The following is a 26,774-nucleotide window of genomic DNA, read 5'->3' on the forward strand; positions in this document are numbered from 1 at the left end:
AAATGCAATGCATTATTTATTTAGGAAAAAAATAAAAACAAATAGGAAAAAAATAACTCTTGTAGGAATCCTACAACATCAGAGAGGCTGAACAGGCTTAGAGTCAGAATGACTCACATTGGAAAAAAATAGGAAAATCTCTCTGGTGTGATTTTATTGTTTTCAGCAGGAATGTATTTTTCAATAGATTCTGTCCTAACACTTGCTATTTAAAACTGAAGACTATACCAACATTTGAAAATGGTGGAGGTGATTTGAAAGCAACACTGGAGGGAAAAATTCACAGTAATTCCCAGAATGAACAGAGTAGTATTACAAATAAAGACATATATTTTATGTCCCTGATGGCTACATTGTTATTATAGATAAAGGTAAAACAGCAACACAAACATACACTTGTCAATCAGCGAAATCAAATGTAAACGCATCAGTTTGCATTGCTGTTAAGCACCTGCTTACAACAAACAGCTGATCATTAGGGAAATGCCTCTTTTAGTGGCTTCATCCCTACCTCTAGAGGCCACTGTCCCACAGTTTATCAGGTGAGAGACCAGCAGTTAAAATTTTCTCTCTTCCTAGCTCTGACCAGCACCAGCCCAACTGAAGGAAGTAAGCCAGGAGTCCCAGCTTCTGCTCAGCCAGTAGATGACAGTGGTGAGGTCACTAAAGGAAGCAGTCATGGAAGCCCTGGGATTAAGAGGCTGAAAATCAAGGGGGATTTTTTGCTGTCCTCTTGTGATTCCATAGAATATCACAACCCAGAAGTAGGAAACCCTGCTTAAAACCATGCTGCACCTTACAAACAACTAAACATCAAGCACAATTCAATAGTGTGTTAATAAGCATGTGGCCAATAGAGGAACTGCAGAAGTGGCTGGGGCAGGAGAGAGGGTACAGTGAAAAGACCACATATGTCTTACCTAACTTCAGCCTGGCATTGAGCATGTGAACTGTAGCTGCAGTGGCTGGGAAACTAACAGCACAGAGTTTACTCAACAGTTCTACTATTTTTGTGATTGAAAGAGTCACTGTGGGCTTGTCTACCCATACATACATGCTGCACTGCTGCAGCGCATCTGGTGAAAACACTCTATTCGAACGGGAGAGAGCTCTCCTGTCGGCATAATAAAACCATCTCTGCAAGCGGCGGTAGCTATGTCGGTGGAAGAAGCTCTCCTGCCAACATAGCACTGTCCACACGAGCGCTTATGTCCGTGTAACTTATGTCACTCAGGGGGGCAGTTTATTCACCCCCCTGAATTACATAAATTATGTCATCATAAGCTGTAGTATAGACACAGCCCGTATGTATATTCTGTATGAAACAGGAAATGAGAGAAATCAAAACAAATGTTCGCTCATGCTCTTGAATACAAGGGTGCTGAATGAATATTCAGTACAATGCTTCTTAGCAAATAAATATTTTAAAAGATCCATTTCCCTGGCTGATAACTGCTCTAAATAAAATTATAACACTTTGTTAAAAACAAAGACAAGATGTTTTAGTTATAAAACAAATAAAACCCAAAAGCCCTACACTTTTTTTTTTTTTTTTTTAATAAGTCCAAACTTTTATCAATATATACTTATGTCAAATGCCACCCAACTATGCAGAGGTAACAACACTAATGAGGTACGTAGTCTGAACAAAGGGATAGGATGACACGACAGGCAAAGTGCCAGGCAGGTAGTGAAAGACAAGGGGGTAAGTGTTGGCTCTACAAAGACAGTGAGACAAATTCCCCCTTCTGCAACTGCAGATCATAAAGAAGAGGAACATCATGGATGGCTCGAGAGAAGCAGGATGTCTCTATGCCCAGTGTATCACTAAGCACTGCTCCACAGCCACTCTCTCATACATGGGAGGGGGCAGGCCAGCGGTGTAGCCAGTGGATCCATGAAGTACACCACTCCTTTGGCCAAAAGCTCTGATTAGTAGGCACGTAGAAAGCTGTAACTATGACTACAGCCTGCAGGTTTCAATAATGACTTGGTGGCTGCTCTGAGTTCTGACTCTGTGATCCCTTCTCCTCCCGGCTAGTCACTTTCATATGGGTCACCAGCACAATTCAGGTTTATTATGCAAGACAAGAATTTGGCTCAAAGGGAGGAAACCCAATGACTGCTGAACCTGTGATCTGGCTAGGCCAGCTGTAACAAGAGAACCCATGATCTGATGCCTAAGAGAAAGGAAGAGGGGAAAGAAAAACACCTCACTATATTTCCCTCACCCCAACAAATCTGCACTACTAACAACATAAGATGGACTGGAGCAAGGCTTGGTGCCAGCAATGGAGGGTTTATTTAATGCCATGGTGGCAGTCCAGCTGGGGGTCTTTGGCAGAAAGAAGAGTTGAAAGGTAGAAAGAAAGAACAGGGGGTAGAATGGCTTCTGCAGAGAGCAGGGGTGGGGTATGATGACTTATCAGCTCCTGTAGCAACACCAGCTGGTGTGGATACTGCAGTTTATAAGCTCTGCCCTCGTTGCACAGTCCTAATAGGGGATGCAGGGTCTATCCTAAGGACCAAAGGGTCACTAGCACAGAGAAGGCAATGAAGCTGGCATTCCTGCCATTCACTCAAGTCTGCACAAATCTAGCACCACCCCAGTTCCTCAGCAGATGAAGGTGTATCACCTCAAAAGGCTTGAGGAAATAAAACGAAATCACTCGGACATCAGTGGGCTCATGGGAGATTTCCCATCATTCCTCTGTGCCTACCTTGGCTTGGACGGCATAGGAGGCCAGCAGCACAGATGCCTCAGGAGGACAGTAGATCTTCTCATCTAAAATCTGTTTCTTTACCTGAGCAAAGCAGCAAAGGAGATAGAACATTGCTTTAGTGGAGCTATGCAAGGCGCAACCATCACAGCAGATGGCTGCAGTTTGTTTTAACTAGGGCTGCCAACCAGCCAGTTAAAGATTTTCCTCATACAGGGCACAATTCTGGCTGATGCAAACTCTGGCACTCTTCAGGGAACGGGCTCAGGTTTCCACAAGCCACTGTTTTCAGATGGATTCATGCAGTGGCGGATTAGCCACTGGACCCACAGGGCCCAGGGGCCCCGGCTTCTGCCACCCAGCAGATGAAGCCCCTTTGACCCCCGACCAGGTCCCCAGCATAAGCCGTGGGATGGGGGAAGCCCCCCCAGAACACACCCCTACCCTGTCCCCGGGAGAAGCCATGGGATGTGGGAAGCCCCCCCAGCAGCCCGTCCCCACAGAAGCCGTGGGATTGGGACCTTCCGACCCAGTCCCCAGCGACCCCCCGACCTCATCCCCGGCAGAAGCCCTTGGGAGGGGGAAGCCCCCCCAGCAACACCTGACCCCGTCCCTGGCAGAGGAAGCCCCCAGTGCCCCAACCCCATCCCGGCAGAAGCTGCGGGTACCAGGGGAAGCCCCCCGATCTCGCTCTCCAGCAGAAGCGCCGGGCGGGCAGGGCAGGAGAAACTCCAGCACCCCAACCCTGGTCCCCTGAAGAACCGCAGGCGTGGCAGGGGAAGCGGTGGCGTGGGGACCGAGCTTCTCCCGTCTTGGGGTCACCAGGGGATGGGGGTGACCAGAAAGGAGCAATGGGCTGTGGGACTGGCGGGGGACCCCTGGATGGAACGGGGGGGGTGGTCCCAGGGAAGGGGCAGAAAGGGGTGGGGCTGTGGGCGGGGCCGCAAGTGGAAGGGTTGGGGAGAGGCCCCCCACCTGCTGTGGCCCAGAGCCCTGGGAAACCTTAATCCACCTCTGGATTCATGAGAAGAACTTTAGTTCCACATGCAAAACTACTGAGCAAAAAATAAACCCATCCCTTTGCTAAAGATAAAATTTTATGTCTAATAAACACACACACAATTCAAAACGATGACTTGTACAGCATCTGCAGCTCCTTCCCTTTGAGCACATGAAGGATTTTTTATTACTACATACGGGACTAACTGTGATTGCTTTAGTGCTCAGTCAGTGCTGACCTACGAACCAGACTTTCACAAGGCCTATAGCTTGCTCATGTACTAGACTCCTATGATCCTCTATGGTCATGCTAAGAAGGGAAAATACAAGCTTGCTAAACTTAAGATATAGTGACCTTTTAACACAGTGTCCTGCTTTTGTTAACGAACAAGTAATGTCTTAAAACACAACAGACAGGAATAAATAAAATACCAAAGTAATGAGTAACCAAACAGTTGTCTGATCATGTGCTTGAAAATGTATGAAATGTACCAGACAAATATGTATTTTCATCCTTGATATGGAAAGAGGAACTAATGGGATTGTAACCAACCTCACTATGAATATTGGCAAGGGATAAGCAATTATCAGGACCAAGACAAGACTGCGATTAGTTTGTCATCGCTGTAGTGTTGCTTCTGCGGATTCTGGTAACCATGACTGATACCTATTTCCATCATACATTGTTTTAATGTCTCATCTTCTAATACATTAAATCACTGACTTATCCACATTTTTTAAAATTCCTTCATAAATTCAATCTGTATTAACGATTGGCTATTGATTAATAAATGGCTACTGGATACTGATTAATTATTGATTACTGGATTATTGGAAACTCTGATCTTCATCCAGGAGGTGCCAACCACCCTCAAATTCCACTGACCATTATCAGAGTTGCGGGTCGCCTTGTGATAGTAATTTTAGTGGCATGCACAGTACTGTACACACTTCCACGAGGGCCAAATTACAGCTACTGAGGACCACTACTTTGCATTTCCTGACTTTCATGCATGTTTGATTATTTTTATATTAAACACTAATTTTCCAAAGGAAAAACAGTTCATTTTATTTCAATGTGAGCTTTAAATGGATTGTCGCACTGACACACAATCAGCTACAGTAACATCACTTTGCACTTATAGTGTGATTTGCATCTAAGTCCTTTCCTTACCAATCACAAAGGTTATATTTCTCCATTACCATAATCAGGCGAGTCTGCAGACTTCTACATGTTCCTATGTCACAGATAGTGTTGGAGCACCACCACCCCACTATGTTTTTAAAAACACCAGTAAAAAGTCACATGCTGCACTTGTGAGATGCAGTTTTCAACTGCTTTAACTCTTAAATTACATCAAAGGCACTTTTCCTCATCCAGGATTAAATCCGTGGCAAGTTTGCCATTTTAAAATCATTTTAAAATACCTATGTGAAGTATCTGAGCAACAAAAAGGGCCTGAAAATTAACACTAATACTTTACTCCCTAGAGTAAAGGTACTATATAAGGGCACAGAGTACTTCATGAACATTAAGCTTCACAACAACCCATTGAGGTAGCTTTTATACCCATTTTACAGAGGGACAGAAAACAGCACAGTGAGGTTTGAATCCTACATTTGCAAGTGTTCACTGATCTGGATGGCTTCAGTTTTGGGGCTAAATAGCCAAGCATCTACTAATTTTGGGTGCTTTAACTTGGGACACTGGAAAATCCAACCTCCTTCTTCAACCTGAGGCACCCAAAAAAGAAAAATCAGCAGACACTTGAAAGTTTAAGCCTAAATGACTTGTCCAAGGAAAAACAGCTGGGAATAGAACCCAGGAATCCTACTGTAACCACTAGACATCACTGTAATTTTCCCAGTCCAATAAGTCTCTCACACATACACACAAGTCCCCTTATGGGCTGAGAATAAACCTGGAATGTTGCAGCCCAAAAGGTAGTTATTTCAGAAATCGTCCTTGCCTGAAAAATGGGAGTTCTGATGAAAGTGCCTCATTAACCTGAAGTAGAGAGCTGCCACTGCAACAGCATCAGCGCAGATTTCCCCAAAACAAAGTTGCATGGCATTTCCCTTCTCTCTAGAAATCCTTAAAGCTAAAGAGCCTATTACTATAAATGTATCCTAGTGGACAGCCCAGTGGAGTGGCTCTCAAGAAATCTGGGTTCTATTCCCAGCTCTGGCCTGCTGGGTGGCCTTGGGCAACCCACTTCGGCTCTCTGTGCCTCAGTTTCCCTATCTGTAAAAAGACAGTGATAGTGACTCTGACATCCTTTGTCAAGCACTTTGAGATCTACTGATGAAAAGTGCTGCATAAGAGCTAGGTGTGGTTATCACAGTTTGCAAACTACAGTGTGTCAATTGGAACATTTAGTTCTCCATCCCACTCCATCTTAGCCATCAGCTTCTGACTCCATTGGGCTTCTGGGATTTTCTTCTGCTCCAGTTATTTGGGGCCTACTTTGGTGAAGAGGAGAGTTTTATAGTGTACCCTGAATAAGGCAAGGGCTGGACTTGTCCTGCTCTCCTTCAGGAGGATGTACCTGTGTTTTATACAATAAAAATGCTAGCCATGCATTATAGACAGCTAGCATATCTTGATACAAGACATTCACACTGGCTGCAAGGGTGTGACGCCTCCTGCACTTTGCTTAGCTCCTGAAACTGCCCCTCTCTCACACAGATACCCCCTAGCGGGAGAGTATAACCTATTAATATGGCTAGTCACCTCATTGCTCCCAGATTTACAGACTGAGTATGTCGAATGCTGCTAGGTTTACACAAACCATCTTTTCTCTATGTTTACAACACCGTGTGCTTGTTGAAATTGCTCATTTCAGAGTGGGTTTGAACTTAAAGAAGAGAAGCCATGCTGGGATGGCCAGAGACAGTCAACATTAAGAAACACATCTACAGCCCTACCACCCACCACATTCCCCAGCCCTTGGGAAGGACAACCAATTGCTGAAGCGCATACCTGCAGAAAGAACAAGTGCTGTGTGATCTCCTGAACCAACTCCTCCTCCGCATTCTCAGGGTAAAATTTGGCAAGGAAGTGAAAAGTGACCGGCTCCTCTGTTGGAACGTCATGATCCAGAACCTGCAGGATTTGACAATCAATCAGTGACTCCAACCTCCCCAACACCATTGTCTCTTACAGCCTAGACACAGGTGCCAAACTTCTACTTCCCCTCAAACTGCAGTACCCCCTCTCCAGGTTTTCCAGTCACCTGGTCAATATGATGAAATCTGGGAAGTTCAGGAACCACTGCCCCACAGGCTTGTAAGAAGTTTGCAATTTCTACATATTTATAAAACAAACTCAAAGCAGAAACAAATCATCCTGCATGCCATGGGGTGCAATTTTTCATCAGGCAGAGGATTCATTTTTCTTCTTCCCTGCTGAGCACATACAGGGGTTCTACCAACACACATAAATCTTTCTTCAAAAAATGCAGTTTCCTGCTACAAAGACAACTGGTGAGCCCAGAATTTGCTTCCATATTTTTTCTTAGGCAGAGAGATCCTACAATCCTAACTTCTGTTCACTGAACTAAATATCTTGTGTTTTGAAACACAGGCTCAACTGGACCCTTGTTTCAATACTGCTCAAGAAAGGTTCCTCTCAGACACCAGAAGGAAGAATACCCGGGGGGGTGGGAGAGGAGGGCATACAGGATTATTCCCTATTGTACATTTTCTAGTGGTTTGCCCAGTTTAGTTTTAAATCATACAAGCAAAGGAAATGATGGTTCCATTAGGAGACTATTCAACAGCCGAGAGGATCACACTGTTGGGAAGTATTCCTTTCCTTAACTTCATCTCCCATATACGTTCGCTATTGTCTCTCCTTCCTAGGCACTTCCATACCTCAAACACTGGCACACTGTTAGTAAAAAAATGTCATACTTCAGCCTCACTTTTCCACTATTTGCACGGTATATTTTGGAAAGCTACCGTCTCTAAAGGGTCTGCCCTTCATGTACACATGGGGACTCTCCAAATAGGATATTAGATCCTATTTACACTACAATCATCTTAGGGGTATGGTTATAACATGGCTGTCCCTTGAAACAGCTAACGCACCAGTTTTATAGCGTAGAAGGGACCTTGTATGTATAGTCTAAGACTTTGTGATGGTTCAGGGATAGACTAAAGGTCCGACCTAACACTAACTGTGCTGGAGGACAATCATATTGTATTTGGATCTCCTGACTAATGTATCTATAGATCAGCCAAAGCCTAGTTCTGCTCCTGGTGCACCCCCAGAATTCCCACTGATGCATCTCCGAGTTTCATGCATGGACAGACAGGGAAAGATCTACCCTCCCACCCCACCACACACATCCCCTAAAAGGAAAGTCCTATTCCAACCTTCTTGTCCATTTTGAGCCAAGCCACGGTATCCTTGATCGTGTACTGAAGTCCAAAGAACCAGGTTTCTCGGAGTCCTAGTGTCCTGCACACCAAGTCAAACAAATCTTTCCCTTTCCACTTCACCTGCAGCAAGAGAGCAAACAGCAAATGGCATTTTAAAAATTGAATTATAGCCCCACCCCACACTTTTCCATTCAGCCACATCAAATTCACTTTCTCCTGCATGTGTGCTTGCCCTCCCCCACTACTCCCACTGTCATGCCTGGTAATGCAGATACAGCACTAGGAATGCCAATGTTATCCTATTGCAATCACACTGTACATTAAATCCCCCCATAGAATGCAGACAGCAGATCGGCAATTTTACCCTGCACTGCATGGAAGGGTGGTTTTACTCTGGAAATAGACCACAAACATGACTTTATGGCAGTCCCATATTGAGCATGTCTCGGTGAAACCATATCAAATTGGTTCAGTTTAGAAGAAAGAAGTCAGTTTCTCTTACTGCCAATGCACCAAACCTCACCTGGGATCTGAAAAATCTGAGTTCTTTTTGATGCCCGCATCACCATCAGCAGTCAATATTCAGCATGCAAAATTCTGCCCTTAACTGCACATGTGCAACCTCAGTGTCTTCAAATCCTGTTCCCAGCTATCCCTAGACTCACTTCAATGTCTTCTATCGGGTTTCACAGATGACACAGAGCAGAATCTGGTCCTGCAACTGGAACTTAAACAATTTCTAATGATGATGCACAAACAAGAGTAGACCATCTTATTCTCCCAGAGCCATTAGTTCTGCAGGACTGACAGGAATAAAAAGTAACAAAAGCCTCATTTTTATCACTGAAGTCTGCAGCTCTGTTCTAGACACACAAGGAGCAGCTATGGTGTAACAAAGGGCTATTTTTACAGAGTACAACCACACTTTACATTGGAGACATTTGGTAATAAAAAGTAACTGCTGGAGCTGAGAAAACTGGTCCAGGCCACAAGCCATGACCTTCCAACAGTTCCACAGTTGCCTTGGCCTTGTTAAAGTTTGATTTAAAAAAATGAAAGTGGGGGGGGGGGGGAAGGAAGATGAAGAGGGATATAAAACAGGAGATCCTATATTCCAAAGCCACTTCGCTTTTCCACTTGCATGGATGGAAACACTGCTGGACAGGGACATATGGCCATTTTTCCAAAGCCCTAGGGCAGAAGAATCTCAGCACACCTCCCTGTCACTGCTGCTCAATCTTAGTACCACCTGGACAGCTTCAATATTAATGCTAAAGAACAGCAGAGACTGTGCTTCACCGTACCAGCTGCTGTCACACATTGCCACCTTGTGGGTAATGCAGTCAAGGAATATGTAGTCCCTTTCATTACTCCACAGCCGTTTTGAGTTAAAAGGAACAGATCAGAACTCCTTCCTGCACCCAACACATGCACAAATGTTACCAGAAAATTCTGAAGAACAGAAGAATGCAAATGCTCAAATAAAAACAAATCAAATGTCAGAGAGCATCTCTGTGATTCACATAAGACACAATCTAAAGTGAGGATGAAAACACCCAAGGTTGATTTTCCAGTGTTGCCATTAGAATGCCCTAATTCCAGGGGTTCAAACGCACCCACTGCAATGGGATACAACTTGATGTATGAGGGCTCAGCCTAGGAGGGAGTTTTTTCTGGCCAGTTTTTTCAAGGGGAGTTTAATCTGGGGTTTTAAGCAAAATTCAGAGAGAGAGAAAAAGATTTAAGATGCTATTTTGCGCTTCTAAAATTCAGAACACAGATTTGGGTTGCCAACATTTTTAGCAAGAGGTTATTTCCTAACTAGGACTAAATTGCTTTGCGTAAAACAGCATAAGCAATTTTTTTTAAAGGCCATCTTTATGGCTATTGTTTTAAAGGACCAATTAATGTTTACGTGCAGACATTTATCCACCATAGATGGAAAAGAAAGCGTTCTCAAATTCAGGTTACTGCGCATTGCCATTGGGAGGCTTTCAACCACAGACGCAATTTGTACTCTATGGAATCAATGTTTTGAAACTCCAGCTGTGCTTTAGACTGCAATCTACACTGAGGCACCCCAGCTGGAGTTTAAACCAGCCTACAGACTACAAATGATCTGCAGTTACATAACTTTGTGCAAAAACCTATGTTAAAATTCTCAACTACAAACACTGAGTTAACTTAACACAAGTAAGGAAATTCAAAGATTCTCTCCTCTCCAGAAAGAGGTCTATGGTTAGTTTAAAATATCAGCGGTCAGCATTTAACCGAGATCTGTGTTTTCTCTCCACAAATGTAATTTCGCCCTTTGTGTATAAAGTATTTTGAATGACTGTTTATGCTATTAAGTTTTAGGCCTTAACGCACACATGTAATGACAGAGTTATGGTTGCTGTGGGAACCATACGTTTTACTGTGGTGTTAAAATTCCAACCACATCATATTAGCATACTCCCCCCCACACACACACTTTAATTGAAAATAAAAGTTGAATAGGAATCCAGTTTATTTCAACATACATGACTGAATTCCTCACCTTTGTATTTATAATTAAGGCTACGATTTAATCATGGGTATTTTTACTAAAAAGTCATGGACAGGTCACGGCAAGAAACAAAAAAAATCACAGCCCGCGACCTGACCATAAATATCCCTGACTGAATCTTAGGGGCGGGGGCACCAACAGCCCTGGGGGGTGGTCCCAGGGACCAACTGTGCAGGACCGCCAGAGCAGCGACCAGTGCAGCTGGCCTGGGGGCTGGGGCCACTCCAGCAGCAGCTGGTGTGGCTGGCTGCGGGGCCCCCGGAGAGGCTGACTGCAGAGCCGCTTCAGCAGCAGCCCGTGTGGCTGTTCCCAGGACCACCCAAGCAGCTGGCCCTGGGGTCAGCCACACTGGCCGCTGCAGAAGTCACGGAGGTTGCAGGAAGTCATGGAATCTGTGACTTCCTGCAACCTCCATGACAAACACCGTGCCCTACTTATAACACTTTGCATTTAGACAGCATGAACTCCAAGTGTTTTACAGACATTCCTAATCTAAACGCCCAGCACCCTATTAGATAGGCAAGTATCAGTAACCCCCATTTTACAAGCAAAGAACATAAAAAGGCACAGAGAGGCGAAATGACTTGTCCTGGTTACACAGACAGCTTGTGACACAGTCAGGAATAAAACTCAAGACTTCTTGACTCTCTGACCTGTGCTTTACAACACCATTCCCCCTACTTATATTAATCATGGGACATTTTAGCATAAAGGATCATCTTTTAGAAAGTTCTGAGTGCCTGAAAGCAAGGTTTATAATGAACATTCTCCATCTCGGCCATGAACTAGAATGGTTGCTGTAATAAAAGCTAAATCCCCAAATGAAAACTACGTTAGATGAGTGACCTTAAACTAACAGCAATGGCTCTGCTCCTGTCCAGGCACAATGGGGTTTGGGGCCACCATGCTCCTTCAATGTCACTGTTGAGCCAGAGCCTTCAAAAAGAACGATCTTGCATTGTGGTCTCATATTATCCCACTGACTTTATCTTCACATGATTTGTTAGCTATATTTGCGAGTCTTGGGGGAATAGTGGATGAACTACTCTATAAACAGGGCTAAGTGCTGCAAAGCTATTATTTTGTGGGGCTGGAATTTATTTTCTTTACTAAGTGCAGAGTGCTTGTAATTTATCAGCACAGACTGTGTTAAGTAAACAGCACTAAGCACTTAAAAACTCAGCAGTTGGTTGCTGGAATACGGCACTTCCAGCATGGCACTTCCAGCATCGGTTATTCACATGATCAGATTTGGGATCTATTAACAGGGGGTACGTTACCTATTAACCTGCACCAGGAGTCATATGCAATTGGCAGGCAGCCAAAGCATCACTCTGATATTACCAACATAAATTGTATTGCATCCTTACTATAAGTGTCACAACTGCTTCTTAGGCAATTACAGCCTACATAGCAGCTGCAAATATGAGCAGAGAGGTTGGTTGAGCTTCCATAAATACTGCAGGGTAAACGGTAGGGAGGCCACATTTTAGTGAAAACACACACAAGGAGAGGATCCAGTTGCTGTGAGAGAAAGTTCATGTATGGATCTACTCTGCAAAATGATAATAAGGCAGGCACTGTGCTGTTCCATGTTTTTTGTTTCAATGACTCCAGATCAAATTCACTCAATTCACAAGGAAAAATGGGTTTTCTAACTACTAGCCCTGCAAACTCTGCCATCCGAGAGTCAAGCTGAGTTCTTACCTTCTGGAGCTTCATTAGGAAAACAGTTCTGCAGGCCAAATTCAGCTCTCAGTCACACTTGTGCAACACCACTGGGATTGCACAGGTTTAACCAAGAGCACAACTGGAATGTAACTGATGACACATGAGCCACAACAGAATCCAGCTCGCTCCCTTGTAGCTGTGTTGGCTCAGTAGAGTGAACAGGAGTCAAATATTACTTTTGTGACTAAAGTAAGCAGGTATGGCCCCAAATATGAAACAGGGATAAGACCTGTTATATAAGAAGGAACTATTTATTCAGTCACTTGTTAGAATCAAATTGTAGGGGTCAAACAGTCAGTTGAAAGTGTGACTTTGAAAAGATTATTCGAGTCTGTAGAACAAACATTTGTTTGTACTACTTTACTTAGTGACTAATGCAGAAAATGGATCCTCAGTCAAGCAGGTCACTTTATTATTTATTTACGCACCGAGATTCTACTGAGCCCCGTATCATTCCTAAAGGACACAGTCCTGGCCCGGTGAGCGTACAGTCTAAAAAGACAAAGATCAGAGACAGAGGAGTGAAACAGAGTCCCAGAGAATAGCACTAACTCTTAACATGACACACTTGTGTTTATGGGTCTCGTGGATCAAGTGAGCTTTGAGGAAAGATTTGAATGAAAAGAAGATGGGCACCTATCATGCTGGAATAAGGAGGATGATCCAGGTGTAGGGAGCAGAATAAAATAGAAGTGACAAGGGGAGGGGAGAGTAAGCAGGTTTCACTAGCAAAACTGAAAGTAATGGGAATGGGTGGAGTAAGTAGGTTGAAGTGGAGAAAAATTAGACTGGCTGAACATTGCTAGCTGTGCTTTTTAAAACAGCAAGGTGCATCAAATAATAGGTAGTAAAATGGAGGGTGCATCAAACAACAGGTGGTAATAAGAGAGACAGATACATCCACCCCCTGGCCCATAGGGAGATGTCCAAATGACTCCCAAGGCATCTTATAAATCCAAATGAGGCATACCCAAGGCAGCTTGCTATGGGGTGTACTCCCCTCTCAGGCCTGGTCTACACTAGGAGTTTATATCGAATTTAGCGCCGTTACATCGAATTAACCCCGCACCCGTCCACACCACGAAGCTATTTAATTCGACTTAGAGCTGTCTTAAATTCGACTTCTGTACTCCTCGAAAACTAGAGGAGTAGCGCTAAATTCGAAATGGCAATATCGAATTAGGCTAGGTGTGGATGGAAATCGACGGTAATAGCTCCGGGAGCTATCCCACAGTGCACCACTCTGTTGACGCTCTGGACAGCACTTCGAGCTCGGATGCTCTGACCAGCCACACAGGAAAAGCCCCGGGAAAATTTGAATTCCTTTTCCTGTCTGGGCAGTTTGAATCTCATTTTCTGTTTGGACATCGTGGCGAGCTGAGCAGCACTGGCAACGATGCAGAGCTCTCCAGCAGAGATGGCCGTGCAATCTAATAGAAAGAGGGCCCCAGCATGGACTGATCGGGAAGTCTTGGATCTCATCGCTGTGTGGGGCGATGAGTCCGTGCTTTCAGAGCTGCGCTCCAAAAGAAGGAATGCAAAGATCTACGAGAAGATCTCTAAAGCCATGGCAGAGAGAGGATACAGCCGGGATGCAACGCAGTGCCGCGTGAAAATCAAGGAGCTGAGACAAGGCTACCAAAAAACCAAAGAGGCAAACCGACGCTCTGGATCCCAGCCCCACACATCACGTTTCTACGAGGCACTGCATTCCATCCTAGGTGCGGCCGCCACCACTACCCCACCAGTGACCGTGGACTCAGAGGATGGGATACTGTCCACAGCCGGTTCCTCGTCGGAAATGTTAGCGGACGGGGAAGATGAGGAAGGAGATGAGGAGGACGAGGCAGTCGACAGCGCTTGCACCGCTGATTTCCCCGACAGCCAGGAGCTCTTCATCACCCTTACCGAGATCCCCTACCAACCGTCCACAACCGTTACCCCGGACACCGAATCAGGGGAAGGATCAAGCAGTGAGTGCTTTAAACATCTAAACATGTAATTTTAACATAACTGGTCCACCGTGGTAACACACGTTCCCACGCCATGAGTCCAGTAAGTAGTCCGGGATCATGGCACGGCACAGCATGGCGGCATACGGCCCTGGCCTCTGCATGGTCTCCCGAAGCATTCTTCCCCTCTCGCTCTCCGAGATCCTCATTAGAGTTATATCGCACATGACGCCCTGCTTTAAATTAGGGAGGGGAATGTTAGTATTGGGACTGCTTTACAGCCACGCGGTGGAGGCGGCAGAGGGGCAGCATACAGTGATCTTTCCCGGGGACAGCCGCGAGGTGGTGGGACAGGGGCAGAGCTCATGCTTCCCTGATTGCTGCCAGCAGAGAGTGGCCTTGCATTCAGTGCGAAAGGAGCCCAGTGCTACTATTACATTTTTAAGCTGCCACAAGTCTACGGCTTACCATGTTTTCCTGCAACAAAAGTAGAGGTGTCCTGCCACGCTTCTCTGATCGCAACTGCAAGACCCCAGGCACTGAAGGCGAGGGCCGAAAATTCGACCTTGTCCTGAGTGCGCATGTGAAAGGTCCAGTGCATGGTGTTGTTCACAGAGAAAGACTATGTTCTTTGTTAGCAACTTCATTTATCTGTCTCAGGAATTTACTCCCTTTTTCCCATTCCCACAGACACATCTGCGACTGTCTCCCAACCCAGCCTGGCATCACACTCCCAGAGGCTAGCGCAGATTAGGAGAAGGAAGAGAAAGACGCGTGAAGACATGTTTTATGAACTTATGGAGTGCTCACGAGAGCAGGCAGCCCAGACGACACAGTGGAGGGAGAACTTGTCACAAATGCACAGAGCAGTCATGGAACGGGAGGAGAGGTGGCGCCAGGAGGACCAGCAGGCTACTCGAACCCTGCTTGGACTAATGAGGGAGCAAACGGAGACGCTCCGGCGCCTAGTGGATGTTCTGCAAGACCGGAGGCAGGAGGACAGAGCCCTGCTGCTGTCTATCTCTAACCGCCCTCCCCCGCCACCAAGTCCCACACCCCCCTCACCAAAAGTCCAAAGAAGGAGGGGCGGCAAGGGCCGTTAAAACTTTCAGTCGGCCCCTGCACACTGCTGCAGCAATGGAAGGCTCTCGTTCCAAAGTTTGAAAAGCCCTTTCCTACCCATCTCACAATAGCCCACGTCCAAGTTTCCTCCCCCCCTTTTCATGTGCGGTTCATAATAAAACATCTGTTTCTGTTAAGTACTGTTTCCGAGAGTGTCTTTTAGAGGGGATTCTGTCTGAAGGGGGGGAAGGGGTTTGTTACTTGGACAGGACAGTCACCTGTAGCAGGCTACAGAGGCGGGGGCAGGTCCAGCATCAGGACACATACACAGTACAGTCACCAGTTACCCTGGTCAGTCTGGGAGGCGGTTTTCATGTTCTGGGGTGCGAGGGGGTTGATCTGTGACTTTGTGGCGGGGGAGGGCAGTTACAGATCTTCTGCCGCGGTCCTTATCCTGGATCACAGAGCCACGCAGCAGGGGATCTGTTACCCTCCGCCCCCTGCCAGAAAGTCACTTGGCCGACACATACATGCAGTCCCGCCCAGGACTGCTGGCAGGCTGCGTTGAAACAACCAATCCAGCACTGCGGAGCCTGTCATTCCCGGAGTTTAGAAGCATCATTTGCATCAAAACAATAAACCAGCCCCCCACCACAGTCTGCATCCCCGGTTTAAAACATTCCCGCGAAAACAGTAAGAAAGAGAACCTTGTTCAGTAACAAAACGGAACAGATTTTATTTGTTGGGAAGGTGGGGAAGGGGGTATGTAACTTGGAAGGATAGTCAACAGTAACTGGGTAAAGAAACGGGGGCAGGTTCAGTATCTATGTCCACAAAGTGAACAGTCACTGGAGACCCTGCTCAGTCAGGAACCTGGCTTTCAAAGCCTCCCTGATGCACAGCGCGTCCCGCTGGGATCTTCTAATCGCCCGGCTGTCTGGCTGGACGTAATCAGAAGCCAGGCTATTTGACTCAAGCTCCCACCCCGCCATAAAGGTCTCCCCCTTGCTCTCACACAAATTGTGGAGCACACAGCAAGCAGCTATCACAATGGGGATATTGGTCTCGCTGAGATCACAGCGAGTGAGTAGGCTTCTCCATCTCCCCTTGAGACGGCCAAAAGCACACTCCACCACCATTCTGCACTTGCTGAGCCGGTAGTTGAATAGTTCTTTCCCTGAGTCCAGTGCGCCAGTGTAGGGCTTCATGAGCCAGGGCATTAGCGGGTATGCAGGGTCCCCGAGGATGACTGTAGGCATCTCCACATCCCCAACAGTTACTTTGTGGTCCGGGAAGTAAAGACCTTCCTGCAGCCGTCTACACAGACCAGAGTTCCTGAACACCCTAGCGTCATGAACCTTGCCAGGCCATCCAACGTAGATATTGGTAAAACGTCCCCGATGGTCCACCAGTGCTTGCAGCACCATGGAAAAGTACCCCTTTCTGTTGATGTACTGGCTGGCCTGTTGGTCCGGTGCCAGGATAGGGATGTGAGTCCCATCTACAGCCCCACCGCAGTTTGGGAATCCCATCTCTGATGAGCTCCACATTTCCCAGGGTCACTACCTTAGATAGCAGTAGCTTGACGATTGCCCTGGCTACTTGCATAACAGCAACCCCCACGGTAGACTTGCCCACACCAAAGTGGTTAGCGACGGACCGGTAGCTGTCTGGCGTTGCGAGCTTCCAGAGGGCTATGGCCACTCGCTTCTGGACAGTCAGGGCTGCCCGCATCCGGGTGTCCTTTCGCTTCAGGGCAGGGGACAGCAACTCACACAGTTCGAGGAAAGTCCCCTTCCGCATGCGAAAGTTGCGCAGCCACTGGGATTCATCCCAGACCTGCAGCACTATGTGGTCCCACCATTCTGTGCTTGTTTCACGGGCCCAGAATCGCCGTTCAACAGTATCAACAAGACCCAGTGACAGCGAGATGTCCTGGGCGCTGGGTCTCATGTTCTCAGAGAGGTCGGAGCTAGTGTCCGACTTCATGCCGTCACGGTGGTGCCGTAGCCTCCTCTCATGATTGATCTGCAGCTGCCTCTGGTACAGGTGGAGGAGAAGCTGCGAGGCGTTGAGAACTGCCACAACTGCAGCGATGGTCGCAGCGGGATCCATGCTCGCACTGCTGTGGCGTCCGCGCTGTCAGTAATCAGAAAAGCGCGCGAACTGATTTCCCGCCGGCGCTTTCAGGGAGGGAGGGAGGGAGGGCGTGAGTGACGGACGGATGACGACAGGCGCCCAAAAGCACCCTCAACACATTTTTTTACCCAGAAGGCATTTGGGGCTCGACCCAGAATTCCAATGGGCAGCGGGGACTGCGGGAACTGTGGGATAGCTGCCCACAGTGCACCGCTTCCAATGTCGACGCTTGCCCCGTTAGTGTGGACTCACAAAGTCTCACAAAGTCGAATTACTGTCCTTAGTGTGGACACACACGTTCGACTTAGTAATATCGATTCCACATAGTCGAATTAACTAAAATCGAAGTACTCTCGTAGTGTAGACAAGGCCTCATTGGGAATTTTAAACTATAGCAGCAGTAGGAAAAAAAGACCACAATATAGTTGGATTTAAAATTTTCTGAGAGCAGACAGGGAATAAAAACATTCAATATTTTTCAAATTCTTTTTTAATGAACAGATGTCAAATCCTTGAAACTGCCACTTACTAAGTCACAAGAGGCAGCTGTTAAAGTTATTTTTATTTACTAATGTTGTAGGACAACTTGATAATGAGATTTTAATTAAACTCTATTTCAGTTAACCACCAAGGAGGTTGAAAATGCACTAAGGCACATCAACCCAGATGGTGCAGTTGAGCGTATATCTCAGCATCTTCCCTGGATCTAGAGAGGAGGGGGTGATGGTGGAAGCTCTATCCAGGTAACAGTGGGTACCTTAGGGGAAAGGAGCCAGAAGAGATGTTGAAAATTATAACAGACCTCCTAGCCTGAGGGTGTTTACCACCATTTAACACTTGAGTTTGTAATTTGGGAGTGAGATAATCAGATAGCAACAGTAACTGGGATGGCTCTCTCCCACCCTGGATGTGTCCAGGAGTTATGCACCTGTCAGATCCACATCTCAGTTCTGCAGTCTGTGCCTTTGTCGCCTTGACATTAGAGAACAATAATGTGCTCTACAAGGAGAGGCACCTGAAATCCATTTGGAGACAGAAACAGGTGCAGAATGCAACTACCTGAACATAATACCGGTACTCTGTGATCTGCATTGGCTGCCAACTGGTTTCTGGGTGGAGTTTAAGGAGAAAGCACCCAATCCCTCACTAACACTGATATACTATTGCCATGTTTCATAATCAATGGGTCACAATCCCTGGGGGTAGGTCGCAAAAGGCAATTAGAGGGGGTTGCAAGGCACTGAAGATGTTATTACAGTTCTAAAGCAAAGAAAATAAAATTTCTGGAATAACTTCACGAGGGCCAAAACCTTCAAAGTTGGTGAGGTCAAAATGTAGTTATAGTTGATTTCCAGGTCAAGTATTCTCTGGCAACTGCTACATAGACACATTATATAAGCTTACCAAGGATAACATGGTTACAATTTTATTCTTACATTTGTAGCAATTGTAAGGGTATCGTGAAAATTTCTGAGTTTGAATAAGGGATCGCCAACCTGAAATGGTCAAGAAACCCTCTACTACTGTATTGAGTTCAGGAGTTACTCCTGACTGACAAAGGTGTATGACAGAAGAATTGGTATCACAATTTTTGCTTACAAAGGCCATAACAGATTGGCGCCTGCCTTTCCAAGAAATCTCCACGCACTATACTGCCATAGTTGAGACCAGCAGACACACTCAAGCTGAAAGCGCCTCACCATATAACTAAGAAGGGGGCTGCCGGCAGGTCTTTCCTCCTGAAGGCAATGTCAATTGAGCAAATTTGGGCAGGGAATTACACACCTGATAGGCACTCTGCAAAACCCATCAATGTTCTTGGGCTTTAGGAGAGGGCAGAAATGTTTGGAAGGAATGTAGCTTTTGGGGAGGTGGGGCTCTTCTGTTACCAACTGTATTTGTGGGGGAGGTATCAGTTGTTGATTTTTGGGGGCGGAATGATTGCGTTTTCAGCGAAAGCCCAGAATATTTTGATTTATGTAAAGCACCTAAGAGTGGAACGCTCTTAACTTCATAGGATCTCAGCAATCCATTCCCCAGTATTTGTGATACTACGCAGTAAAGGCACTGTTGCAGATTTATGTTTTTGCTCCTCTATATTATTCATATTGAGCATAAAAGCGTACTGGGCATTTACACATATTGTAATATTAATACAGATACAGACAGACAGACTGGGGAGCACAAAGAAACAATGAGACATTGTCATACCCTGTGAAACAGAACTTAGATTACTAAAACATCTCATATGTCTTGTCTTATACTTTGATTGTAAGCTCTTTGGGGCAGGGACAGTCTTTTTGCTCAGTGTCTGTACAGCGCCTAGCACAATGGGGGCCTGGCCCATGCCTGGAACTTCTAGCCACTACAATAATAAAAATAATAAAATAGTAATAGGATAAACAGCTTTTGGATAAATGCTGTTTGTTAGTTGTGATGCAGTGCTTTCTGGAAGCGAGATAAGCCATCGGTAAAGTTAGTTCCTTGTCCAAATTGCTCAGACTGAGGCTACTTGTACATTACCGCGGTAAGTCAACCTACGCTACCCAACTTCAGCTACATGAATAACGTAGCTGGAGTCGACGTACCTTAGATAGACCCCCGCGGTACTCTACAGGAGAAACTCTCCCGTCAACTTACCTTACTCTTCTCGTCGGGGGCAGAGTACAGGGGTCGACTGGAGAGCGATCTGCTGTCGATTTGGCGGGTCTTCACCAGACCCGCTAAATCGACCGCTGGTGGATCGATCTCAGAGCATCGATCCCGGCTATAGTGTAGACCTCCCCTGAATCTCCTAGGCTGCTGCCTGTAGGATGCCACTGCAAGCAAAACAAGAGCATTATATAGTATTAAAAATACACACACAACCAGATAGACATTCTTTTTTGAGGTCGAAATTCATCTATCTTAAAAATAAAGACAGTCTGTCAGATCCACAGAAACTGTCATGGTTTATAGGGAATTAGAGGACTGTGGGAGAAAAGGTAGGATTTGAAAAAAAAATTGGGAGAAGAAGATGGTTATGGGGCATACAGGATCAGAGAGGGCTGTCCGTTCATAGGGGACAGTACAAAGGAAGGTACATAGACCACAGAATACGTCTCATGTGAATGACTTTTAAGTATTATAAGAAGGGGGAAGCAAAGCTGAATTATACCACAGGCAAGGCAGATGTCTCTGATAAACTAATTCCCAAATCACACAACCTGTTAGAATTCAATTGGCATTGTGTTCTTTTTTTGGTGTGCACACCTCCTCATTGCATCACCAGAAAGTTCAAATTAAAATAGAAGCCTCCACCCTGCATTTCCTGTATATAAAAAAAAAAAAAAAAAATTCAGCAGCTTCCAATTGGCACCCACCTCCCAAACATTCTCAGAGCATCATAAGAGCACTGGGCAATCACACATTGATTTGGCAGTTGGCATTTCAGTTACTTCCCTGACTGCAAAGTGAATTTCAGTGAAGGGTTTGGTTTTTTTCCCTCTCCTACCTTTTAAAGAGAACATTTACTGCTGCTGACAACCATATGTTTTTCCCTGAGCTGTTAACTTGCCAGCTATTTGTTGAAGCTCAGCTGCATTAAGAGATCGCATTGTTACTATCTGTATTGATACATCACTGTCAAATTGCTGTCATTTGGTATTTATCTACAGGTGGGGAGGGATGTACACAACTTTGAGTATTGTGCATTTACTCATCTGCATCACTTTTTAGCACTAAGAATCAAATTCTGCCCTGATTTACACCCTCATCCCTTCCTGTGCAACACCCATGAAGTCAATTTGGCCCCACAAATTGCCAGAAAGAGAACCCTGGTTTACTACTGGGTTGAAACATAGGTGTCATGGCTCAGCTAAGTAGCCCTCAACATCCTGTTAAGGAATCTTACTATAAATACCACACCATACAGTGCCAGCGTTGGGCCCTGTCTACTGAAAAGTCAACTGAACAGCTTTCCAACCAATAAAGAATTAGTTTAAGCCCCAGACCAGGATGCAAGTTTAGAGACTGACAAATACATTTAGTCTAAACTTGCATCTTGTTGGTTTGGGAGCTTAAATTATTTCTCTATATTGGTTGCAAACCTTTTCAGTTCACTTTTAATATAAGACTCACAAAGCTCCTGCTGTCAAAGTATTAAGGTCAGGGAACCAGCTGGGGCAGCAGCTAAATCTCCGCAGAGTAAGAATTCGAAGAGGAGTTTTGGGTCTAAGATCCCAGGCCTTACAGAAGGGGTTGAATGGAGAACCCACCCTACTGGAAGGACAGTCACCCTATCAGATGTGGAAGTAGTGACACAAATAGCAGACAACTCTGCAGAGAAAAGGAGAAAGTGGGGTAGGGAAGGAGACACACAAGTGAAGAGCAAAAAAAAAAATATGGGGTCCCTAGCCAGCCACAAAATCAGAGGGGGTCTCTCCCTTAATTCATGGGGAGAAAGAACACCCCAAAAAAGCATGGAAAGATGCAATTTCCTTCCTAAATGAATTTGATCATCTCACAATGGCACGCAAGGACAGGAGTTCAGATACAGCAGCAGAAATCAGGGATATTACAGTACCTCATCCGGGAGTTTCACCTACTGACAGAACTGCATTACTATTGCTAGATTACTTTAACAGCTTACATCATGACTAAGGATAAGATTATGTCACGGATGTGACGGATTCTGTGAGTTCCAGAGACCTCTGTGACATTTTCCACTTCAGCCCCAGGGGTGGTGGGGCTGGAGGTATCAGCCATTGGGGACCCTGGAGCTCTGAGCCACCACAGGCGGTGGGGGGAGCCGGAGCCCTCAGCTGCTGTGAGCAGCAGGGGGATCCCAGAGCTCTGAGCCACTGGGGTTGCAGCACAGGCACCGGCGCTGTCAGCTGCTGCAGTGCAGGTGCTGGACTCCCTTCTCCCACAGCAGAGCTTGAACTCTTTCCCGGCCTCCGTGGGGCTCAGACTTCAGCCCTCTCCCCATCAGCCCCTCCCCCATTATTTTTAATAAAAGTCACAGACAGATCATAGTTGCCCGCAACCTGTCCGTAACTTTTACTAAAAATAACTGTGACAAAATCTTAACCTTAATCATGACACAGTGCTAACTGTACTGGAACCTTTAAATAAGACAATCTTGCTGAAAGAAGGTCTATGTTGATCTCCAAGCAGGTTACCTGTACAAAGCCATCTGGCAGTATTATAAAACATCTGTGGTCTAGTTCTCAGGGAGGTGGGGCAAACCCAGCTTTTCCATAATGCAGTGATATTAAGAGCTATGCAAGTAGGGTATGTTCACTTAAACCACTGCAGCTGCACTGCAGTAGCGCTTCAGTGTAGACACTTACTACAGCAACAGGAGGGGTTCTCCCATCACTGTAGTAAATCCACCTCCCCGAGAGGCAATAGCTAGGTCAGGAATCGGCAACCTTTGGCACGCAGCCCGTCAGGGAAAGCCGCTGGCGGGCAGGGGCGGTTTGTTTACCTGCAGCGTCTGCAGGTTCAGCCGATCGCAGCTCCCACTGGCCGCAGTTCGCTGTTCCAGGCCAATGGGGGCTGCAGGAAGAGGTGGCCCAGCCCGCGCCACTTCCCGCAGCCCCCGTTGGCCTGGAACGGCGAACCGCGGCCAATGGGAGCTGCGATCGGCCGAACCTGCAGACGCTGCAGGTAAACAAACCGCCCCTGCCCGCCAGCGGCTTTCCCTGACGGGCTGCGTGCCAAAGGTTACCGATCCCTGAGGTAAGTCAACAGAAGAAGGCTTCCATCAATCTACTCCTGTCTACAGGGGGGCTTAGGCTGGCTTAACTACAATGCTCAGGGTGCAGATTTTTCACACCCCGATCGACATAGCTGGGTTGATCTGATTTTCTAGTGTAAACCAGCCCTAGGTCCCCATCCTTAATATGCTGCTGATTAATTAAACTTCACACTTCAATGGCCATAATGAAAGCAGAAAACAGGGAGAGAGGGTGGGTTTGTACCTTTAATATTTCCCTAAACAAATTAAAAGCTTTAAAATAAAATCCTAACTGTGTTTATGAAGTTGTATAGTGTAAAAGACATTAAGCTTCCATTTCTAGGAATTATTATAGATTTGGGTTTAATTTAGAGATGTTAGTTGCACTGTAGACAGATGCAAAGGAGGTTTACTCTCCCAAAATATACATCTTGGAATTGCTGAGGGGCAGATTTAAAACAGAATATATTTAAACAAACCAAAACTAGTGCTCTATAAGGTTTAGTACAAAATGAGAGGAGGAGCCCGTGAGAGAGCCTTGTAAAAAAAATTATAAAAGTATGCCCTGTGAGGTATCATTTGAAAACTCCATCTGCTGAACATTATTGCCCTGGTAAAATACATGCATCAACATTAACAATGAGGAGTCCTTGTGGCACCTTAGAGACTAACAAATTTATTCAGATGAAGTGGGTTTTAGCCCACGAAAGCTTATGCCCAAATAAATTTCTTACTCTCTAAGGTGCCACAAGGACTCCTCGTTGTTTTTGCTGATACAGACTAACATGGCTACCACTCTGAAACATGTATCAACATTGTATGTGGGTTATAAGATTCTACTACATATCATTGCTGTAACATGCTCTAAGTTTAAGAAAAGCAGGCTCAAACAAGTGTTCAGAAACAAAGACACACTAGCACTCCAGCCAGGTGTTAAAGAGCTATCACGGCTTAAGCAGCCATTCTTCAGCAACAGGAAGGTATAAACAAGAAATTTCCACTTCAGGGACTATTCAAACCTCATGTCCTGCTTGACCTGCGTGTCACTGTGACTGAGCAAGGATGTTTCTAGCACAAGAAATTAAGTTATAAAGGGAGAGGAAAACACTTGACTTCACCGCTCCTCCTCCCATCTCTCTGCTCATGATATTAACCACTCTCAAAGAACTGAAATAAGGGGGAGTGGTCCTAGGCTGGAAGGAGACCCAGCCTATGAAATTTACTACAGTGTATGGTGAGACAAAACTTTTGCTGTTAAGTTCATTTAGCTTGTTAAATATTAGCTTGCGCATTACTCTTATTTCTTTTGTAACCAATCCTGACTTTTATGCATCATCACTTGTAATCTCTTAAATCTCAGAGGGGTAGCCGTGTTAGTCTGGATCTGTAAAAAGCAACAGAGAGTCCTGTGGCACCTTTCAGACTAACATGTATTGGAGCATAAGCATTTGTGGGTGAATACCCACTTCGTCAGAATACCCACTTATGCTCCAATACATCTGTTAGTCTTAAAGGTGCCACAGGACTCTTTGTTGCTCTTAAAATCTGTCTTTCTTAATAAATTTATCTTATTGTTTTATTTTATCCAGTATATTTGGATTAGAGTATGTAGGAAACTCCATTTGCATATATAATTTTCCTTTGATGAAGTGATGGACTTTCTATGAGCGTATACTGTTCAGAAAGGTACCGAGCAGCACAAGACATACATTTCTGGGGGACAAGGCTGGGAGTAAGAATTTGCAGGTGTCACCCTCATGAGTGACTCCTCAGCATGCTCATGTATTTCGCTGGGAGTGAATTTGCATGCTGAGAGTAATGCGAGTAATGCGCAAGCTAATATTTAACAAGCTAAATGAACTTAACAGCAAAAGTTTTGTCTCACCATACACTGTAGTAAATTTCATAGGCTGGGTCTCCTTCCAGCCTAGGACCACTCCCCCTTATTTGCAAGCAAGTCAGGAGTGGCTGTTCTGACAACAAAGCAGTGTAAACGGCAGCCCAGGCTAGAGACTTAAAAGGACACCAATGGTCAACAGTCCAGATTGTACCTTGGGGAATGTCACACCCACAGGGGTCGGAGGTACTTAATTCATTTACATTTGTTAAAGGCTTTGAGATTTTTGGATTAAAGGCACTAGAGAAGTGCAAATAATTATATTATTCCCACAAAAAGACCTTTTAAAATAAGAGTTAAGTTTGTTGAAGTTCATTTCCCAGCAACAATACAAAGCATGTAAGCCACCAATTAGAGCTACATAACATACAGCACAACCTCAAACACATGCTCTACCAGCCAGCATCATAACTACCAGATCCCCTCAAACTCTTCACCTCCACATCACCATACAGCTGCCAACACACACAGCCAATTCACTTACACACATAGTGGAGGCAGGGGCAGCAGAACGATGGATGAGGATGGAGAGAGAGAGAAGCAGCATGCAGTGAAGGGTGGACAGGGAGGGAGGCAGGGGAGCAGATGGTGGCGGGCAGGTGGATATCAGGAGACTGGGTGGGAGGTTGTGGGGATACCAAGGGGTTTGAAGCGGGGAGGAAGTAAAAACAGAACTAAAATGCATTCCCTGCCCAAGAGAGCTCACAATCTAGGCAATTACTAACGAACTAATCCTTTTCAATATTTCACAGCCTCAATAGCAACAGGGTCCCAATGGTTGGCCAGAAGCCTTGGGAGTGAACAGCAGTGTCAGAAAGACATGGGGAGGGGCAAGCAAATGCAGGAGGGGCAGAAGGCCGGGAGGTAGTAATTCCCTGGTTCTCCACCCAATAGACCTGCCATGACTCATCAGGGAGAAAAGTCCCTGTACTGCCAGCCATAGCAGGAATACTGTAGCAGCTCTCCCCCTGCATGGGACTAACTGTCGATTAGCTCCTCCCACACCAGCCAGTACAAAGGAAAAGTTGCTTTGTGCACAGATGACAAGTGAATGGAAAGAGCAAGAATAAATCTGCACCCTACATTTCTCCCATGAGAACAAATCTCTAGGAAGCCGCTGCACTGGCAGCTTCATCCCCTCACCACAAAGTCTTGCCCCTTTGGGGTATGACCATCCTTCCAACCTGAAGACAGACTCTTCATTACAGCTCTGCATGTGGCGGGGGGGGGGGGGGAAGGGGGGAAAGAGGGTGTTCCAGGACAAACACATGGCAGTTAGTAGCTGCATATCATTCTTTCACCCCATGTCCCAACGCTCTTTTCAGGGTTCATTCCAGGATCCACATCATCAAAGGCTCAAATTGCAGCAGACTGCCTTTTGGCTGGTGGTTGGTTATCAAATCCCCTGCAACTAAATATAATCCCTCCAACATTACTTCTAGCCTGGAGGGCAAAGGACGATGGTGGAACGCAAGCTCTGATGTGCTGTCACCAGGCCACAAGTCACCTCCCTTCACTTCTTCCTTCCCAACAAAGATAGGGCTCCCCAACAACAGCAGCAAAGGATCGCAGCTGAGTTCCCACAAGTCCTGCTTTTATAACAGCACTGACAGAGAAT

At 45.8% G+C, this 26,774-nt stretch overlaps 1 protein-coding gene across 2 annotated transcripts in view; it reads right to left on the minus strand.

The window, feature by feature from the left end:
- NF2 (NF2, moesin-ezrin-radixin like (MERLIN) tumor suppressor) overlaps positions 1-26,774 on the minus strand; it is a 94,241-nt gene that overhangs the window by 59,133 nt on the left and 8,334 nt on the right. For both annotated transcript variants that reach the window (XM_065417846.1, XM_065417847.1), the window contains exons 2-4: positions 8,100-8,225; positions 6,703-6,825; positions 2,721-2,804 (exon numbers count right to left, since the gene is read on the minus strand). In XM_065417846.1, the coding sequence (XP_065273918.1) occupies positions 2,721-2,804; positions 6,703-6,825; positions 8,100-8,225 (333 nt within the window). The remainder of the gene's footprint in view (positions 1-2,720; positions 2,805-6,702; positions 6,826-8,099; positions 8,226-26,774) is intronic.

The sequence above is a fragment of the Emys orbicularis genome, chromosome 16 (genome assembly GCF_028017835.1).
Source record: "Emys orbicularis isolate rEmyOrb1 chromosome 16, rEmyOrb1.hap1, whole genome shotgun sequence".
Lineage (NCBI taxonomy): Eukaryota > Metazoa > Chordata > Testudines > Emydidae > Emys > Emys orbicularis.